Source organism: Zootoca vivipara, chromosome Z1 (assembly GCF_965207765.1).
Source record: "Zootoca vivipara chromosome Z1, rZooViv2.hap1.1, whole genome shotgun sequence".
NCBI classification, from domain to species: domain Eukaryota; kingdom Metazoa; phylum Chordata; class Lepidosauria; order Squamata; family Lacertidae; genus Zootoca; species Zootoca vivipara.
In genome coordinates, this window is record NC_142583.1 from 1,455,088 (window position 1) to 1,472,001 (window position 16,914).

At 42.7% G+C, this 16,914-nt stretch overlaps 1 protein-coding gene across 8 annotated transcripts in view; it reads left to right on the forward strand.

Annotated features, from left to right (window-relative positions):
* The window catches only part of SCAPER (S-phase cyclin A associated protein in the ER), a 190,130-nt gene that overhangs the window by 39,462 nt on the left and 133,754 nt on the right, over positions 1-16,914 (forward strand). For all 8 annotated transcript variants that reach the window (XM_035112173.3, XM_088660809.1, XM_088660808.1 and 5 more), the window contains 7 exons: positions 1,182-1,444; positions 1,836-2,066; positions 2,985-3,155; positions 5,601-5,676; positions 8,955-9,072; positions 13,714-13,825; positions 15,859-15,999. In XM_035112173.3, coding sequence (XP_034968064.2) covers positions 1,182-1,444; positions 1,836-2,066; positions 2,985-3,155; positions 5,601-5,676; positions 8,955-9,072; positions 13,714-13,825; positions 15,859-15,999 — 1,112 coding nt within the window. The remainder of the gene's footprint in view (positions 1-1,181; positions 1,445-1,835; positions 2,067-2,984; positions 3,156-5,600; positions 5,677-8,954; positions 9,073-13,713; positions 13,826-15,858; positions 16,000-16,914) is intronic.

Genomic DNA, 16,914 nt, shown 5'->3' on the forward strand with positions numbered 1-16,914 from the left:
AATTGATAAATCATTTCCCCCTTTAATGTGCAATGCTCAGAATCACACATTGCCTCCTATTAAGTTACACCATGGGCCAAATCTAGCCCAAGCCTCAGGGTAGATAATGTGGTGCCCCCCCCCACGTGCTGCTGGACTCCAACTCCTATCAGCTCTAGCCAAAATGGCCAACGTTCAGGGGTGACGGGAGTTTTCCTTCAGCAGCAGCTGGAATGCACCACTCTGGAAGCAAATCTCCAGTGTCTCTGGCATGGAGCTCAGGGCGTTGTGCATGCAAGGCATGTCCTCTACCACTTAGCTGAGGCCCTTTTTACATATTGGACACAGTTGGCTCTAATCCATGCCACAGGCCTCTCTCTGTTGCTTTTTAAAATTCATAGCGCCTATGCAAATTGAAGTGCTGTGCGGTTCCATTTGCAGAATCAGAGCAGGAAAGTCAACTAGTTAAGGTACTTGATACACACACCCCTTTGCCAGAAAACGTCCTCCTGACAGGAATATTTGAGGAATTAGTTCTTTGTGAATTTCAATATGAGTGGACCTAATCAGCGCCCCCCGGACTAATGCACAAATTGGAACATATTTTTGTTTTATTTATATACTATAAATATTCTATACTGCCCTTCATCTGAGGATTACAGGATGGTTTATAATATAAAAACACAAAAAGCATGGCACAGTAATAAATCAAAACAGTAACAGTAAAAGGCCACAATACTATTTAATTAGTCATAGCTATTCTTTGGATTTCACAATGCAGTTTTCAGATAAAAAATATCAAAATGCATATTATAAGATATATTATATGTGTTTTAGAAAAATTGAAATATCGGCTTTTCTGCAGTTTTTATTTTAATTTTTTTGGAACTATGAGGAAGTGGAACAGAACTGACTTAGGCATAAAGACTCAGGAGGTTGTAGAATGTAGACTCTCCTCCCATGAAGGTTTTTAAGCAGAGTTTGAATGACCATCTGTCCAAGATGCTTTAGTTAAGATTCCTGCATTGCAGGGGGTTAGGCTAGATGACCTTTGTGGGTACCTAAACCCCCCACAATTCTATGATTCCATGACACAAACCGACTAACCTGCTCGTCCCTCACTCCTGATTTCTGTGTGCCGAGATATTTGTACTCAATCTTGCTTTTGATTTCTTGCTATGCTTTTTAATGGTGCAATGTAGAGCGGAGGGATGCTGAAGGATGGGAAACAGTCCATCGTGGAAGACCTGTGAGATCCAAGTCTTCTGCTTTGGCCACAAAGCCAACTTCATGTACAGAGTTATTGCGGTTCAAGGATGACAGCGACAAAGAAAATGTAGCTCTTTGTCCATCAGAGAATAAACAGAAGGCCTTGCTAAATGAAGAGAGTCTATCTAAAACTGTAGAACCTGCCCCCCAAGATTCTTGCTGTCTATATGAGCACCCCCTTGCTGAAAGGACTCAGGTACATGCAGTTGTTTCTTGGTTATACTCTTTTTTTTCTTCAAAAGAATATTTTGAGCTAACTATTGCAAGTAAAATTATTAAAGATTAGGTACTCACTTTAAAAAGAAAATTAATGGTGGAGATTAATAAATTAATGTTCCTTGAAAGATCAGCATCTCCTACAGCTTTTAGTAAATTCAGTATTTGTAAAAAACAAAACAAAAAACACCTCGATTTTAATTATTACAAGTGTGTAAAGTATTTCAGGCTATGCTAAGCAATGAACTCTTATGTAGGGTAGAAATGACAAAATCCCTCAAGCAGAATTTGCTCTTGGTCAAATGTATGGGTGCGGTTGTGTTAGGAAGCTCAATATCTATCTCTCTATCTCTGTCTATCTTGCATATTAGTTCACAGCCTGTGTCCTTGAGGACATCAAGATCTCTGAGAAGAGCAACAGTTTGCCAGGTGGTTCTCTGCTTCCATCTTCTGAAGTGCCTGTGGTTCTCATAGAGGCTGAACATACTTCAAAAAGTCTTCAGGTGGAAGAAATAACCTCTACTGATTCCAGGAGCGATGGAGGGAGCCAAGCAGAAAAAAATAAGATTGAAAGTGAAATGGACCCTGCAGATATTTCAAATGTGAGCGCTTGCAGATGGGCAAGAGGATCTGTTCTAAAAACAAGTCCCCAAACTTAATGGCATGCAGTAAATAGTTGCCACCTTCCCCTTCTTTAACACAGCTGTATTAGTCAAGTATGAGGGGATATAATGCAGTGATAAAGGAGATGCCTGGTAGAAGGTCACAGGTTCAATCTCCTAGCATCTCCAAGATGGTAGCAGAGCCATCGGTGCATCTCCAAGCTCCTAATGGCAACATTTGTGGCACTTCTGATAGGACCTGGGAGTGAAACTAGAAGAAGAGCTGTTTGGCTGGTTTTTAGCAGGCCCAGTGGGGAATCTTATCTGTTTGTTTTTAAGGTCAGGAAGGGGTGCCCAATACAAATGCTGCCTACGTATAAATGTAGGAAAGCAGTTACTTTAAGCAGAGGCTTGACAGCCATCTGTCAGGAATGCTTTGATGGTGTTTCCTGCTTGGCAGGGGGTTGGACTGGATGGCCCTTGTGGTCCCTTCCAACTCTATATGATTCTATGATTCTAAGCAGTTCAAAAGCATACCAGCGCAAGTAGATAAATAGGTACCACTGTGGCGGGAACGCAAATGGTGTTTCCTTGCGCTCTGGCACTCGGCATGGTATACCGTGCGCCAGAAGCGGTTTAATCATGCCGGCCACATGACCTGGAACAGCTGCTGTGGACAAACGCTGGCTCCCTCGGCCTGAAAGCAGAAATGAGCACCCCACCCCATAGTCAAATTTGACTGAACTTAACCATTCAGGGGCCCTTTACCTTACCTACTCCAGTTATATCCCCCCTCTGGGAAAGGGAGGAATGGAAAGTCAGATAGCTGGATATATGAATGATGGGAGAATCATTTACATAGCAGTAAAGCATTTTCAGGCTTCCAGCTGAACTCTGATTTTGGTTTTGCATCTCTAGTCCATGGCTGAAGTTCTTGCTAAAAAAGAGGAGTTAGCAGATCGCCTGGAAAAGGCCAACGAAGAGGCTATTGCAAGTGCCATTGCAGAAGAAGAACAGTTAACCAGAGAAATCGAAGCCGAGGAGAACAATTACATAAACATTGAAACAGACAATGACAGTGACTTCTCCGTGAGTTTTCTGCATGTGTTGAAATAATTTATAGTGCATTGGGTTAATATTCCCAAGACAGGCTAGAATTTGACAATAGTTTTACATATTTGTATAGTTTCCAATGTAGCAAAGTAACTGTCTGATGTGCCAGGGAGGCAAAAAAGTAACAAAGGTTCTAGCATGACTGGAATTAGTTTCCAGGCTTAATTGAAGGTGCTGTTCATCATCATCGTTGTTGTTGTTGTTATTATCATATTTGCATATAATGTATTTGTTTTTTGAAGTGAAAAGAAAGGGGGGAAAATATACATAATATCACTATAGCAATTAACAATTAACAATTTTAATTTTTAGCCTACTGCATTTTTCGCTCCGTAAGACGCACCTGACCATAGGACGCACCTAGTTTTTAGAGGAGGAAAACAAGAAAAATATATTTTGCTTTCTTGAATTGTCCTAGGCATAGCAGCCAACTCCTAGAGGCCCAGGTGCCTTTGCCTCCCATTAAATATTTGAGGAAGTCATTCCCCCCATGTTAATGGGCATTGTCATTCATATAGTGTGCATGCACTTTGTCTTGAGATCAATTGCAGTGGTTCTCAACCTGTGGGTCCCCAGATGTTGTTGGACTACAACTCCCATCATCCCTCAACTCCTATCATCCCTGAGCTCTGGCCTTGCTAGCTAGGGGCGATGGGAGTTGTAGTTCAACAACATCTGGGGACCCACAGGTTGAGAAAGGCTGGTACGGTATGTGAGGTGGAGCTTACCTGCCCCCCCCCCAATATTTTATTCCAGTTGGAAGAGAGAGACAGGGAAGGAAGGGGTGAAAGAGTGGGAGGGAGGGGTGAAAGAGAGAGGGGGAAGGAAGGAGGGAAGGAAGGAGTGAGAGAGAGAAAGGCAGTTGAGGGAGGAAGGGAAGAGGGAGAAGGAAGGAGGGAAGGAAGGGGTGAGAGAGAGTGAAAGAAAGGGGGAGAAGGAAGGAAGGAAGAACGGGGTGAGAGAGAAAGAAAAAGAAAGAAAGAAAGAGAGGGGGGGAGGAAGGATGGAAGGAAGGAAGGATGTAACCCGGGAGGAGGGGCGGAAGGGGCTCCCTTCTGTCTCTCCTCTTGCCTTGCTCGCTGTCATGGAAGCAGCCTGAGAGCCAGTTTCCTTCTGCGCGCAGCTCTGGCTCTGGCTCTGGCTCTGGCATCCGCTCCATAGGATGCACAGACTTTCCCCCCTTCCTTTTTGGGAGGGAAAAAGTGCATCTTATGGAGCGAAAAATACGGTACTGAGGTTTTCATCACTGAGGTTTTTATCACAATTTTTATCACTGAGATCCAATTTTTATTATACTTGTCCATGCAAAGTCAAGTTTATAAGCCATCCGCTCATAGGTGGCAAGTATAAACAGATCTTCAATCCATTGAATAAATGGAGCCCTATGTTTATCTTTTCAGTGTAAATGCAACAATATCAGTCTTTTGGCCATAGTAAGGGCACGGAGAATCCATTTCCGTTGTCCAGTTGTCAGAATATAATCCTCTGAAATTTTTAGCTTTTTCCACACAGTGATATTTTATATAATCCATGGCTTTTTCCCAAAACATAGTAAGTATAGGACATTGTAAAAACACATGTTTTAAAGAAAGCGCCTTTCTTGACCTTAAAAGCCCTATACGGCTCAGGAACGCCACTTCCCATATAGACCTGCCTGAGTACTGTACTGCAGTTGTCTTCTGAAGCCAAGATGCCCAATCCAAGAAGCTAATGCCATCAGCTACTGCTGTTGACCTGAGAAGATATTGTATCCTTGGTGTGCGTTTATATTTTAAATTGTAAATGCCTTAGGTGCCTTAATAGAAAAGGTGTTCAAAAATGCAGTGAATGATAAATAATACTTTCAGATCCTGCCTTGTTCTCAAACCATAGTTTTAAAAACCTTCAGTTCCCAAGTTTGGTCCTAACAGAACTGAGGTTAGGTTAAAATGGAAAGCTATACCTCACAGGTGTGAAAGGAGGGCAGGAAGAATGTGTGAGGCCCATCCTGCTTTTTCTCACAGCAAAAACATTGGTTTCCTATTATGTCTGAAGTGGACCATAATAGTGGCAACAGCTGCCTTTTGTCTTGGTCTTCTATTTTAAAGGAGACTGGAAGAAAGGTGCTCTTGAACATTTGATTTATTTTTGCATTTATATATACAGTGGATGCTCGGGCTGCAAACGTGACCCATGTGAGATGCATGTTCGCAACCCGCAGCATTCACAACCTGTGTCTGCATGCACGTGCGCCGAACCCAGAAGTAACCCGTTCCAGTACTTCTGGGTTTGGCGCAGAGCGCAACCCAAAAGGACGTAACCTGCAGTGGATGTAACATGATGTATGACTGTAGTTTGCATGGAATGGTGAGTGTAAGAAAGGTTTCTTTTCCAAATAGAAAATTCGGTTTCTGTTTTCTGTTTTGCACCATGGAATTTTAGGCTGGCATGGGCAGTGGAAGCATATCTTTCTGTGGAATTTCCATGGACTGGAATGATGTCCTGGCAGACTATGAAGGTAAATTTCCTTGTCCAGAAATAATGTGAATTAACAATATCAGAGTGCATGTCTTAAGGCTTTCATTCTCCCACCCGCCCCTTTATTCCCCTTGCTTTTTAATCACAATAAATTTGTGAGAGTGATAGTCACCAAAGTTTGGTGTACCATGCAAATATTACCAGGCAAGTGGTTTTGATATTAATGCAATTGTTTAATTAAAAAAAAACCCCTCTAGGACTTCTGGTCTACCGCCATTGCTGACTGGCGGGAGAATCTCGAGCTCCGAGACTCTCTAGCGCTGTGAGGGAGGGGGGAGCCGCGACAGTGCCGCGGACCCCCAAAAGAGCTCCAGATTGAGCGTTCTGGAGATGTGGGGGCTCAGCAGCACCTTTTTCTGTCTCATCTGCTCCGCGGTGAGCCCTATTAAGGGAGCCAAGAGTGAGCGGAGTGGAGACGTGGTGTCTTGAGTTAATCTGCTACCTTCGCAACGTGAAGCTCCAAGCCGGCAGCCTGTGGAGTGGTGGATTTTTCCAGATTCAAAGGATTTGAAAACATTGGACACCGTGAGTAAAGGAAAAGGCTTTAAAAAATTTTAATTGAAAAGATTTGGACACAGGAGGAGATCAAAAAAGGAAGTTGATTTCCCCCATTGAGCGAATTGAGACGCAGTTAACTTGCCCGAAGCCGCGAAGCTGACAGGAAGTTTTTAATTACCAAAAATCAGACTTAAAACTTTCCCCCTAAGGCAGGGAAAGGGGAGAAAGGTTGAACTTCGCAAAATCCCTGTAAAGGTTCTTTAATTTGGTCTGGGGAAAGTCCCCCTGGAAGCTGGAGTCGGGACCCTCGAGGGATCAGTGAGCCGCCATTATGACATCACAATAGGATGGAATTTGTTTATCTCTTTGAGGCTGAAAACTGTCAACATTGAAGAGAGCGTAAAATATAAGGTTGTAAATAAGAAGTTTGACAGATGCTCTTTTCATAAATGGATATATGAGTTTTAAGATATGAAGAAGAATTGAAAATGAGAGTTGGCAACCAGATTGGGCATAATTTCTGTTTCCGAAGTTTGGAAATACGAACTGCCCCATTTCCTGCTGTAATCTGTAATCCGTGCTGTTCCCACGAAATTGGAGACGACCAGGATGTCAGTAGACACAACATCATCTGACTTTATTGACTTTGAAAAGGAACTTTTGGAATTGCTTTTGGATTTTAAAAGTGAACTGCGTCAAAATGCAATACAGATTGACAAAATAAAACAGAGCTGTGCGGAAAGCGAAAAAGGACTAATCTCAACAAAGTATGAAGAGAAGCAAGATGAACAATCATCAGCCATGGGCAATGTAATTGAATTTAAAGATGATGAAGAAGAGAAGAAGAGTTTGGATTTGATATCCCGCTTTATCACTACCCGAAGGAGTCTCAAAGCGGCTAGCATTCTCCTTTCCCTTCCTCCCCCACAACAGACACCCTGTGAGGTAGGTGAAGCTGAGAGACTTCAGAGAAGTGTGACTAGCCCAAGGTCACCCAGCAGCTGCATGTGGAGGAGTGGAGACGCGAACCCGGCTCCCCAGATTAGGAGTCTGCCACTCTTAACCACTACACCCCACTGGCTGCATGGAAGCTGCATGGAAACTGCATGGAAGCTGCATGGAACATTGTTCCCTCAGTGAGGGGGGGGGGACACAGGACTCATGCTTGATTCAAAGAGCCTTCAAAGAAGAACCAGCATGGAATAATGCCCTCCCAGTGAGAGAGGGAGGACAGGATCCATGCTGGGACCAGAACTTAAGGGCAACCAAAATTGAGAAAGGGCTGAAAAGTGGAAATGTAGTTGGATGGTATTGTGCAACAGCTAGGAAATTGGGGAGGAAGCAGGGGGTGAAGAAGGGAGAGTGGTGGATAGGTGGTGAAAGAGCGGGAGTGGGGTGAGGAGTAATAATGGATTTTTTTTTTTACTGATCAAGATGGCCCAAAACTGGAATGACCTATGGAACTGGCTGATTCATCTGGGAGACCCTGAGTCCAGAGGAGGGGGGGCTGAATTAGATTTAAGTGTTTAAATGTTATTATGATAAAAGAAATAATATTTGAATGTATGAAAAATTTGGGGTATAAATTTGAGGCTAAGGGGAGAAATAGAGGATAGATGGATGGGAAAATAAATTTAGATTTGGACTAAGATGAATTAAGGGTGGAAGACAGTCGATGCTTTTAAGAATAGAAATAGTTGTGAGATAATGAAAAAACATATTAGAATAATTTAAGATAATAAATGAAAATTGCTTAAATTTGGAGTTAAAAATGGACCTAGTGCGAGGGGAATCGAGGAAGTCTACAATGTTAATTAAAATGTTAGAATTGATATGTTTTTCTTTTTTATGTTTTTCTTTTTCTTTTTTTGTTTTTGTGAATTTTTGTAATTTGTAATGTTTGAAAATCAAGAAATATTTTTTTTGGGGGGGGGACTATGGATCTAGTTACAGGTAGGTAGCCATGTTGGTCTGCCGTAGTCGAAAGAAAATAAAAAAAATCCTTCCAGTAGCATCTTAGAGACCAACTAAGTTTGTCATTGGTATGAGCTTTCGTGTGCATGCACACTTCTGTGGGATAATAGAAGGGAACAGTTTCACTATATTATTGTTCCAGAATTCTCTCTTTGGTCATTTCCATTCTGATTACGTTCCAGAATGGAACAAATTCTGTACATGCACTATTCCTTTGATTTGTTTTTAAAACCTTACTGTATTTTTGATAACAAAGGCCAAGTTTGAACATCACATTAAACCATGGTTTGCCACAAACATATCAGTTGCAGCTTCCCACTAGCATCCAAGAGAAACAAACCACAAGCCCTGGGCTAGCATTTTGTCCAAATCAAGGGTTTTGGTTTTTTCACTCCAGATAAACTACAGTCTGTAGCCACGGTTTGTTCTTAGCTTACAGAACATGGTTTGTTTGAGTGAAACAAACCTCAAACCTTGGTTCATACATAAACCAGGGATCATGATTTGTTTCTCCCGTGCCTCAGAGGGGAGCAGTAGCATCCAAGGTTATTTGGTTCATGGTAAACCATTAGCTATGATTTACTGTGATGTGTGAAGAAGACCAAAGTCACCAGTGTTACGGCACAAGTGCTACAACAGTCAACAATTTTAGAATGTGCTCGTTGAGAGTGGCATGGCCAGTTGGGAGTAGGATCATGTACCAGAGTAAATACTAGACAATATTAAGGATATTTTGCTTCCCATATGCTAGCTTTTACTTTAACAAGAGATCCTGTTTTTGTGCAGCTCGTGAATCATGGCGTCAAAGTAACACTTGGGGCGACATTGTAGAAGAAGAACCATCTCGTCCGCCCGGCCATGGAATACACATGCATGAGAAACTCTCCTCACCATCTCGCAAGAGGTCTTTAATATTTTTAAACTTTTGGTATAGAATAAGCTCAACAGGATCAACTTCCATAGTTGAATTATATATTAATTACTAGACCGTGTGAAGCTGCCTTTTACGAAGTCATACTATTTATTTGTCCTTCCCTATTCTGACTGGCAGGGTTTCTTCAGGTTTCAGGCAGAGGGGCTGCTCAGAGTGCTGTGGCCGCCACCAGAGAAGCCCACCAAATTTATCTTGTCTTTATCGTTTCTTTTCAACTCCCAATAATGAGCTAACTTGGTTGGCCATTGAGGCAAACTTCCCATGTTATCTCTCCACTCATTGCTTCAGACCTAATATGTGATAGCCTTACCTTACGGTCCTTTCTCACTAAATCACGGTGCTATTTTTCCAGAAAAAGAGGGGCCTTGTTCTCTTAGAATGGCAATGGTGCCCCCCTGAGAGGGGCCAGAACTGAGGTCCAGTGAGTTCTGGCTGGGGGAAAAAGTCCTGCTAAATCATATGTATAGTTGTACAGAAAGAACACTAGGTCAAATGGTACCTTAGAGCAGGCATCCCCAAACTGCGGCCCTCCAGATGTTTTGGCCTACAACTCCCATGATCCCTAGCTAACAGGACCAGTGGTCAGGGATGATGGGAATTGTAGTCCAAAACATCTGGAGGGCCGAAGTTTGGGGATGCCTGCCTTAGAGCTTAACATATCTGAGAGTTGAATTATTGTGATTACAATAATTTCCAGAGGGTTTTTTGCCACTGCACATTCCCACCCTGAACATCACCCCTGTTGTTGCTTGACCATGTGATAAATCACTTTAGTTGTGATCCCAAAGGGCCTGCATGGGACACACCCAGCAGGGCTTTTCGAGGGTAGAAGAAAGCCCTCCCATGTACTTCCATGGTGAATAAAAAGTTTTGAGGTTTGTTTCAATGATAATCCTTGCTAAATTGATGGACTCAACTAAGTTCAATTCATTAATTTAAATGGGCCTACTCTGAGTAGCATTTACTTAGAATCATAGAATCATAAGAGTTGGAAGAGACCACAAGGGCCATCCAGTCCAACCCCCTGCCAAGCAGGAAACACCATCAAAGCATTCCTGACAGACGGCTGTCAAAGACCTCCAAAAAAGGAGACTCCACCACAGTCCTTGGCAGCAAATTCCACTGCCAAACAGCTCTTACTGTCAGGAAGTTCTTCCTAATGTTTAGGTAGAATCTTCTTTCTTGTGGTTTGAATCCATAGCTCTGTGTCCGCTTCTCTGGAGCAGCAGAAAACAACCTTTCACCCTCCTCTATATGACATCCTTTGATATATTTGAACATGCCTATAATATCACCCTTTAACCTTCTCTTCTCCAGGCTAAACATACCAAGCTCCCTAAGCCGTTCCTCATAAGGCATTGTTTCCAGGCCTTTGACCATTTTGGTTGCCCTCCTCTGGACACGTTCCAACTTGTCAATATCCTTCTTGAACTGTAGTGCCCAGAACTGGACACAGTACTCCAGGTGAGGTCTGACCAGAGCAGAATACAGTGGTATTATTACTTCCCTTGATCTAGTTACTATACTCCTATTGATGCAGCCCAGAATTGCATTGGCTTCTTTAGCTGCTGTATCACACTGTTGACTGATGTCAAGTTTGTGGTCTACCAAGAGTCCTAAGATACTTTTCACATGTACTGCTCTCAAGCCAGGTGTCCCCCATCCTGTATTTGTGCCTTTCATTTATTTATTTTTTGCCCAAGTGTAGTACTTTACATTTCTCCCTGTTAAAATTCATCTTGTTTGCTTTGGCCCAGTTGTCTAATCTGTTAAGGTCATTTTGAAGTGTGATCCTGTCCTCTGGGGTATTAGCCGGATGTGAGGGACAAGGGATACCGGGAAGTCCCTCCCATCTTAAGTTCCAGCCCATCCCCAAGCGCTGGGGAGAGCAGGGAGAGCTCTGCCTCCAGCGGAGAATCAGGAAGTGGTGTCCGAGGCTCAGGCAAGGTTGCGGAGCCCATGACCCTGGTGGGACAGGAAGGGGGGAGCCCGGGGGGAAGGCCAATTCCCCCAACTCCGGAATTGCGCCGAAAACGTAGGGGGAAGAGGCTGGGTCTCCCAAAGCTTCTTTGCTGGAAGAAAACGCGCCAATCTCCATTCGGAGGTACTGACACCTCACCGTAAGCATGTATATAGATCGCTCTGAGCACTGTAAATAATCAGCACTTAATAAAAGTCTAAAAGGACTATGCTGCGAGGAGTCGTTACTCTAGAGTAGCCACATCAGCACCTCTGACACCACCCCTCCCAATTTGGTGTCATCTGCAAACTTCCTCAGTATGCCCTCAAGCCCATCATCCAAGTCATTGATAAAGATGTTGAATAAGACTGGGCCCAAGACAGAACCCTGTGGCACCCCACTAGTCACTTCTCTCCAGGATGAGGAGGAGCCAAAGCAAAGATGTTTATTCGGCTGTACGCCCATCATAAAACATAAAACACAACACAACATTGGTATTGCCTGAAGTTGTGTTTATAATATCTCCCTTTTAACAAACTCCCAACCATCATGAACACCCTTCCCTTTTAGTATTGCTGTCCATGGGATCTCACCCAGCATTTCCCTAAGTTTTCTGAAGTCGGCTTTCTTAAAGTCTAGAATTTGAGTCTTAGTATGCTTGGTTGCTCCTTTCTGCTGTATAATAAACTCCAGAAGAGCATGGTCACTCCCACCTAATGATCCTGCCACTTCTACCCCACCAACCAGGTCATCACTATTGGTTAGGACCAGGTCTAAAATGGCTGTTCCTCTTGTTGCTTCTCCCACTTTCTGGACAATGAATTTTTCTGCAAGGCCAGTGAGGAATCTGTTCGACCTTATGCTCTTGGCTGAGTTTGACATCCAACAAATATCAGGATAGTTGAAGTCCCCCATTACTACTATCTCACTTCCTTTTGAATGGTTGGCCATCTGTTCCAGGAAGGCATCAACCGTACTCCTCAGTTTGGCTTGGGGGTCTATAGTAAACTCCCACAATGAGATCACTGTTATTTTTCTCTCCTTTAATTTTGACCCAGATACTCTCAATTTGGCTTTGAAGTTTTAAATCCTGGATCTCTTCACAGGTATACACATCCCTGACATATAACGCTACTCCTCCTCCTCTCCTGTTTGGTCTTTTTCTCTGAAATAGATTGTATCCCTCTATTTCTACATTCCAATCATGAGATCCCACCAGGTTTCAGTGATGCCTATTACGTCGTATTTAGTTTGCTGTACCAAGAGCTGAAGTTCATCTTGTTTATTTCCCATGCTCTGTGCATTAGTATACCGACATTGAAGACCATTGACCACCACCCTAGCCTCTTATTTAAGGATTTTTCCTCCCACCACTAGGTTTGCGTGCTGTTTGCTCCATTTGGTCCCTGACATTTGGATGGTCATCTTCAGCACTTGATAGATTCCTACCTTCAGGACCACTGTCTCCCTCCCCCACATAAGTCAGTTTAAAGCCCTCCTGATGAGGTTTTTGAGATTCTTGGCAAAAACATTCCTCTCAACCCTTGTGAGGTGCAGCCCATCACTTGCCAGAAGTCCATCTTCAAGAAACTGCAGACCGTGATCTAAGAATCCAAACCGTTCCTTCTTGCACCATTTACGAAGCCAGTTGTTCACTTCCCCTATTTTTCCCTCTCTCCCTGGGCCACGTCGTTCAACTGGGAGGACAGATGAGACGACAATTTGTGCATTTAAGTGCTTCAACTTCCTGCCCAGAGCCTCATAATCACTTTTGATCTTCTGGAGGCTATGACTTGCAGTGTCATTGATTCCCACGTGGACCAAGAGGAAGGGGTATTTGTCAGTGGGTTTTATGATTCCTTGCAGCCGTTCTGTTACATCTTGGATCTTGGCCCCGGGGAGACAGCACACCTCTTGAGACGTCTTATCAGGCCCACAGATCACTGCTTCTGTACCCCTCAGTAGGGAATCCCCTATCACCACTACACACCTCCTAATAGGCTAGGTCATGATTCTTCCATGTGCTGTCCCTCCCAAAGACACCTGCATATTCCCTGAGGACTGACTTTGCTGCTCGTCTTCATATTTCTGATCAACTATGATGAGGGAGAGATCTTCTGATGTAGTCTGTTCTTCGTCTTCCATGTTAAGGGAGAGCACTTCAAATTGATTGTGTAGTTCTAAACCCTCAGAGCGATCCCTGGGCCTTCTACTTCTATGAGTCACATTCCTCCATACATCTGGCTCCTGTGTTGGGGAGCTGACCTCTTCCTCGGGGATGTCCCCTGTCTCCTCCTTGGTGCAGAAAGTGTGCTCTGCTGCATCCAAGAAAAGCTCCAGCTTATTAATTCTCTGGAGCGTAGATACACGGGCCTGAAGTTCCTGGACCTTGACTTCAAGTAGGGCAACCAACTTGCACTTGCCGCACATGTAGCTGCCTACATCCTTTGGCAAGATTACAAACATTGCACAGGAATATGCTTGGTTATAGCCCATAGCTTAAACTATTCCAAAATTATGTTCAGTCCCTGTACTAGGAATTTGTGCGAGATTTCTTAAATTGTGTCCAGTAACATAAGTTTCAGGTATCCCCACGTACCTTTTTTTTGGTTCATTGTTCCATTGGCCTTTTCAAATATTTATTTCAAAAGGACAATAGCAGAATCTAAAAAGAAACATGAAGAAAAGCAGATGAAAGCTCAACAGCTGAGAGAGAAACTGCGTGAGGAGAAATCACTAAAGCTTCAGAAATTAATGGAACGGGTAAGTTTGCTGTAGTTTAGCTTTTCATGCTCCATTGTGACTCATAGTCATACCTTTTTTTACATCTTTGGGCCACATTCATGATTTGGGGAACAACTGGTCAATGCACATTCAGAAGAGCATTCTCCAAAATATGCTGGTTGGATTGCAAAGTACTGTACTATAAAATAAATAAGACAGTATTGTAGATGATAAAAATTAAAATTATTTTTTTTTCTTACCTACATTGGTGATACTACCGGTAGTCATTGTTTGAATGGGGTTTTTATATCCATTTATGCAGTCACGCAATCAATCAGTAGGGTTCCACACAGTCACAAAAACAAATTAACTGAAAAAGCCTCAAAAACGCAAAATAGATAGCAAAAACAAAAGCACCAAACTTAATCCGTTCCGGAAGTCTGTTTGACTTCCGAAATGTTCAAAAACCAAGGTGCAGGTTCTGATTGGTGCAGGTGCCCTGGAAACAGTAGCAGACAGCTGCATTGGATGTTCAGTTTCCAAAAAAATGTTCAAAAACTGGAACACTTACTTCCGTGTTTTCAGCATTTGAGAACCAAGGTACCACTGTAGAGAATACTGTACTTTGTAGACCCCAAACCCGCATGCTTCCTTCCCCTCTTGGGAGCTCTGATTCGCTTCCTCCCTTCCTAGTTTGTGCTAACCATGATTTGCCCTCATGTCCAAATTAGGCAAACTATGTTTTGTGCAAACTAGGAAGGGGAGAATTGGAGTGCACAACATAAAGAGAGGAGGTAATACACAAACCTGAGGCTAGTTTCCTACCCCCTATAATATGATTTAGAGGAGTGTTTTAATGGACCTGATGGTGAGGCATTTGTATTCTTTAGAAACAACTCCATCTTCAATGTCTGTTTCTGTTCTTCCAACCCTCCTTTAAGCTTTTAGACTATAAATTACTCAGATACTTAAGTGATTACATCCTGTAAAATTATATTTGCCTGATCTTTGTCTGTCTTATGAAAATATTTTCCCTAGCATGGGATTGATGCTGGTAAATATTACCTGAGGTTTCAAGGTTCATTTGCTTCTCTTATGTTAAGTGAAGTGAGAGCTTTTGTCATGTTGTGTATTGCGTTATGTTAGACCTTTTAAAATGTTGACATGCATTAAACTTGGAATGATTGCCAACTCATGAAATATGAGATTTATAACATCTTTCCTTAACTCCATTTTCCTCATGGTTGGTGCCATAAATGCCAACCTTGATTGAAAGACTTCACAATATCTTCACTATTCAGTTTTGAGTTAGGCTGACATTGCTACAAGATTACTCTAAGCAGTATTTCTAATGGCACTTAAATGGTTATATTTATTGAATTGTTGGCAGAAAAGTGGAATAAAAATATCCTGAGAATTTAACGCAATATAGACCTATAGTAAGCCATAAATCATGATTTACTGTGCTTAATCAAATCTTGTCTGCTTCATTGCTGCTGACTCATGTAGGGAGGAAATAAGCCATGATCCTGACTTAGCATTATGTCTAAACCTGAGATTCTGGGTTTCTTCATTCTCAGTAAGTTACATTCTGTAGCCTAAGTTTCTTTTTGGCTTACTAATCATGGTTTCAATCCTCAGTTTGAATGTACTGCTAAGGGATATAGGAAACAAACAGCCCAGAATGACCCAAAGGTCCTCTAGTCCAGTGTTTCCCAACCTTGTGCCTCCAGATGTTTTGGGACTACAACTCCCATCATTCCTGACCACTGGTCTTGCTAGCTAGGGATGATGGGAGTTGTAGTCCCAAAACATCTGGAGGCACAAGGTTGGGAAACACTGCTCTAGTCCAACCCCATCCCCTATAATGCAGGCATGTCAACTAAAGCATCCATGACAGATGGCCACCCAACCTCTGCTTGAAAACCTCTAATATTACCATTAACTATGATTTACTGTGATGTGTGAACTGTATCATTGTGTGTATGTTGTGGTTAATGTAGTCAAAATTTGCAGAATGAAAGATATCAAGGGATCTGTTGCTTTATTTACTATTTACCAACTTTATGTAGGAAAAAGATGTACGAAAGTGGAAGGAAGAATTGCTAGATCAGAGGCGGAGGATGATGGAGGAAAAATTACTCCATGCTGAATTTAAGCGTGAAGTGCAATTGCAAGCAATAGTGAAAAAAGCACAAGAGGAAGAAGCCAAGGTGAGCCTCATGAATTTGGGGAAGCTTTTGTGGAGTTCCTGTTCATTTCAGTGGCTCTTGCACAAGAGAAAACTTCATTCTGGATTGTGCTCAATATTTTTATTTCTCTTAAGATGGTTGTGAATGGCCTGGTGGAAGAGATGATACCAGAGCTTTGGGGGGCCGCAGTTTAGGGATGCCTGATCTAGATGCTATACAGATGCAGCCCAGAATTGCATTGGCTTTTTTAGCTGCTGCATCACACTGTTGACTCGACAAGTTTTTGGTCTACCAAGACTCCTAGATCCTTTTCACATGTACTGCTCTCAAGCCAGGTGTCACCCATCCTGTATTTGTGCCTTTCATTATTATTATTTTGCCCAAGTGTAGTACTTTACATTTCTCCCTGTTAAAATTCATATTGTTTGCTTTGGCCCAGTTGTCTAATCTGTTAAGGTCATTTTGAAGTGTGATCCTGTCCTCTGGGGTATTAGCCACCCCTCCCAATTTGGTGTCATCTGCAAACTTGCTCAGGATGCCCTCAAGCCCATCATCCAAGTCATTGATAAAGATGTTGAATAAGACTGGGCCCAAGACAGAACCCTGTGGCACCCCACCAGTCACTTCTCTCCAGGATGAAGAGGAGCCATTGATGAGCACCCTTTGGGTTCGGTCACTCAGCCAGTTACAAATCCATTGAATGGTACCATTGTCTAGCCCGCATTTTACTAGCTTCTTTACAAGAATATCATGGGGCACCTTGTCAAAGGCCTTGCTGAAATCAAGATAGGCTATATCTACAGCATTTCCTTCATCTACCCAGGCTTGTAATTCTGTCAAAAAATGAGATCAGATTAGTCTGACATGACCTATTTTTCAGAAACCCATGCTGATTTTTAGTGATCACAGTGTTCCTTTCTAGGTGCTCACAGACCG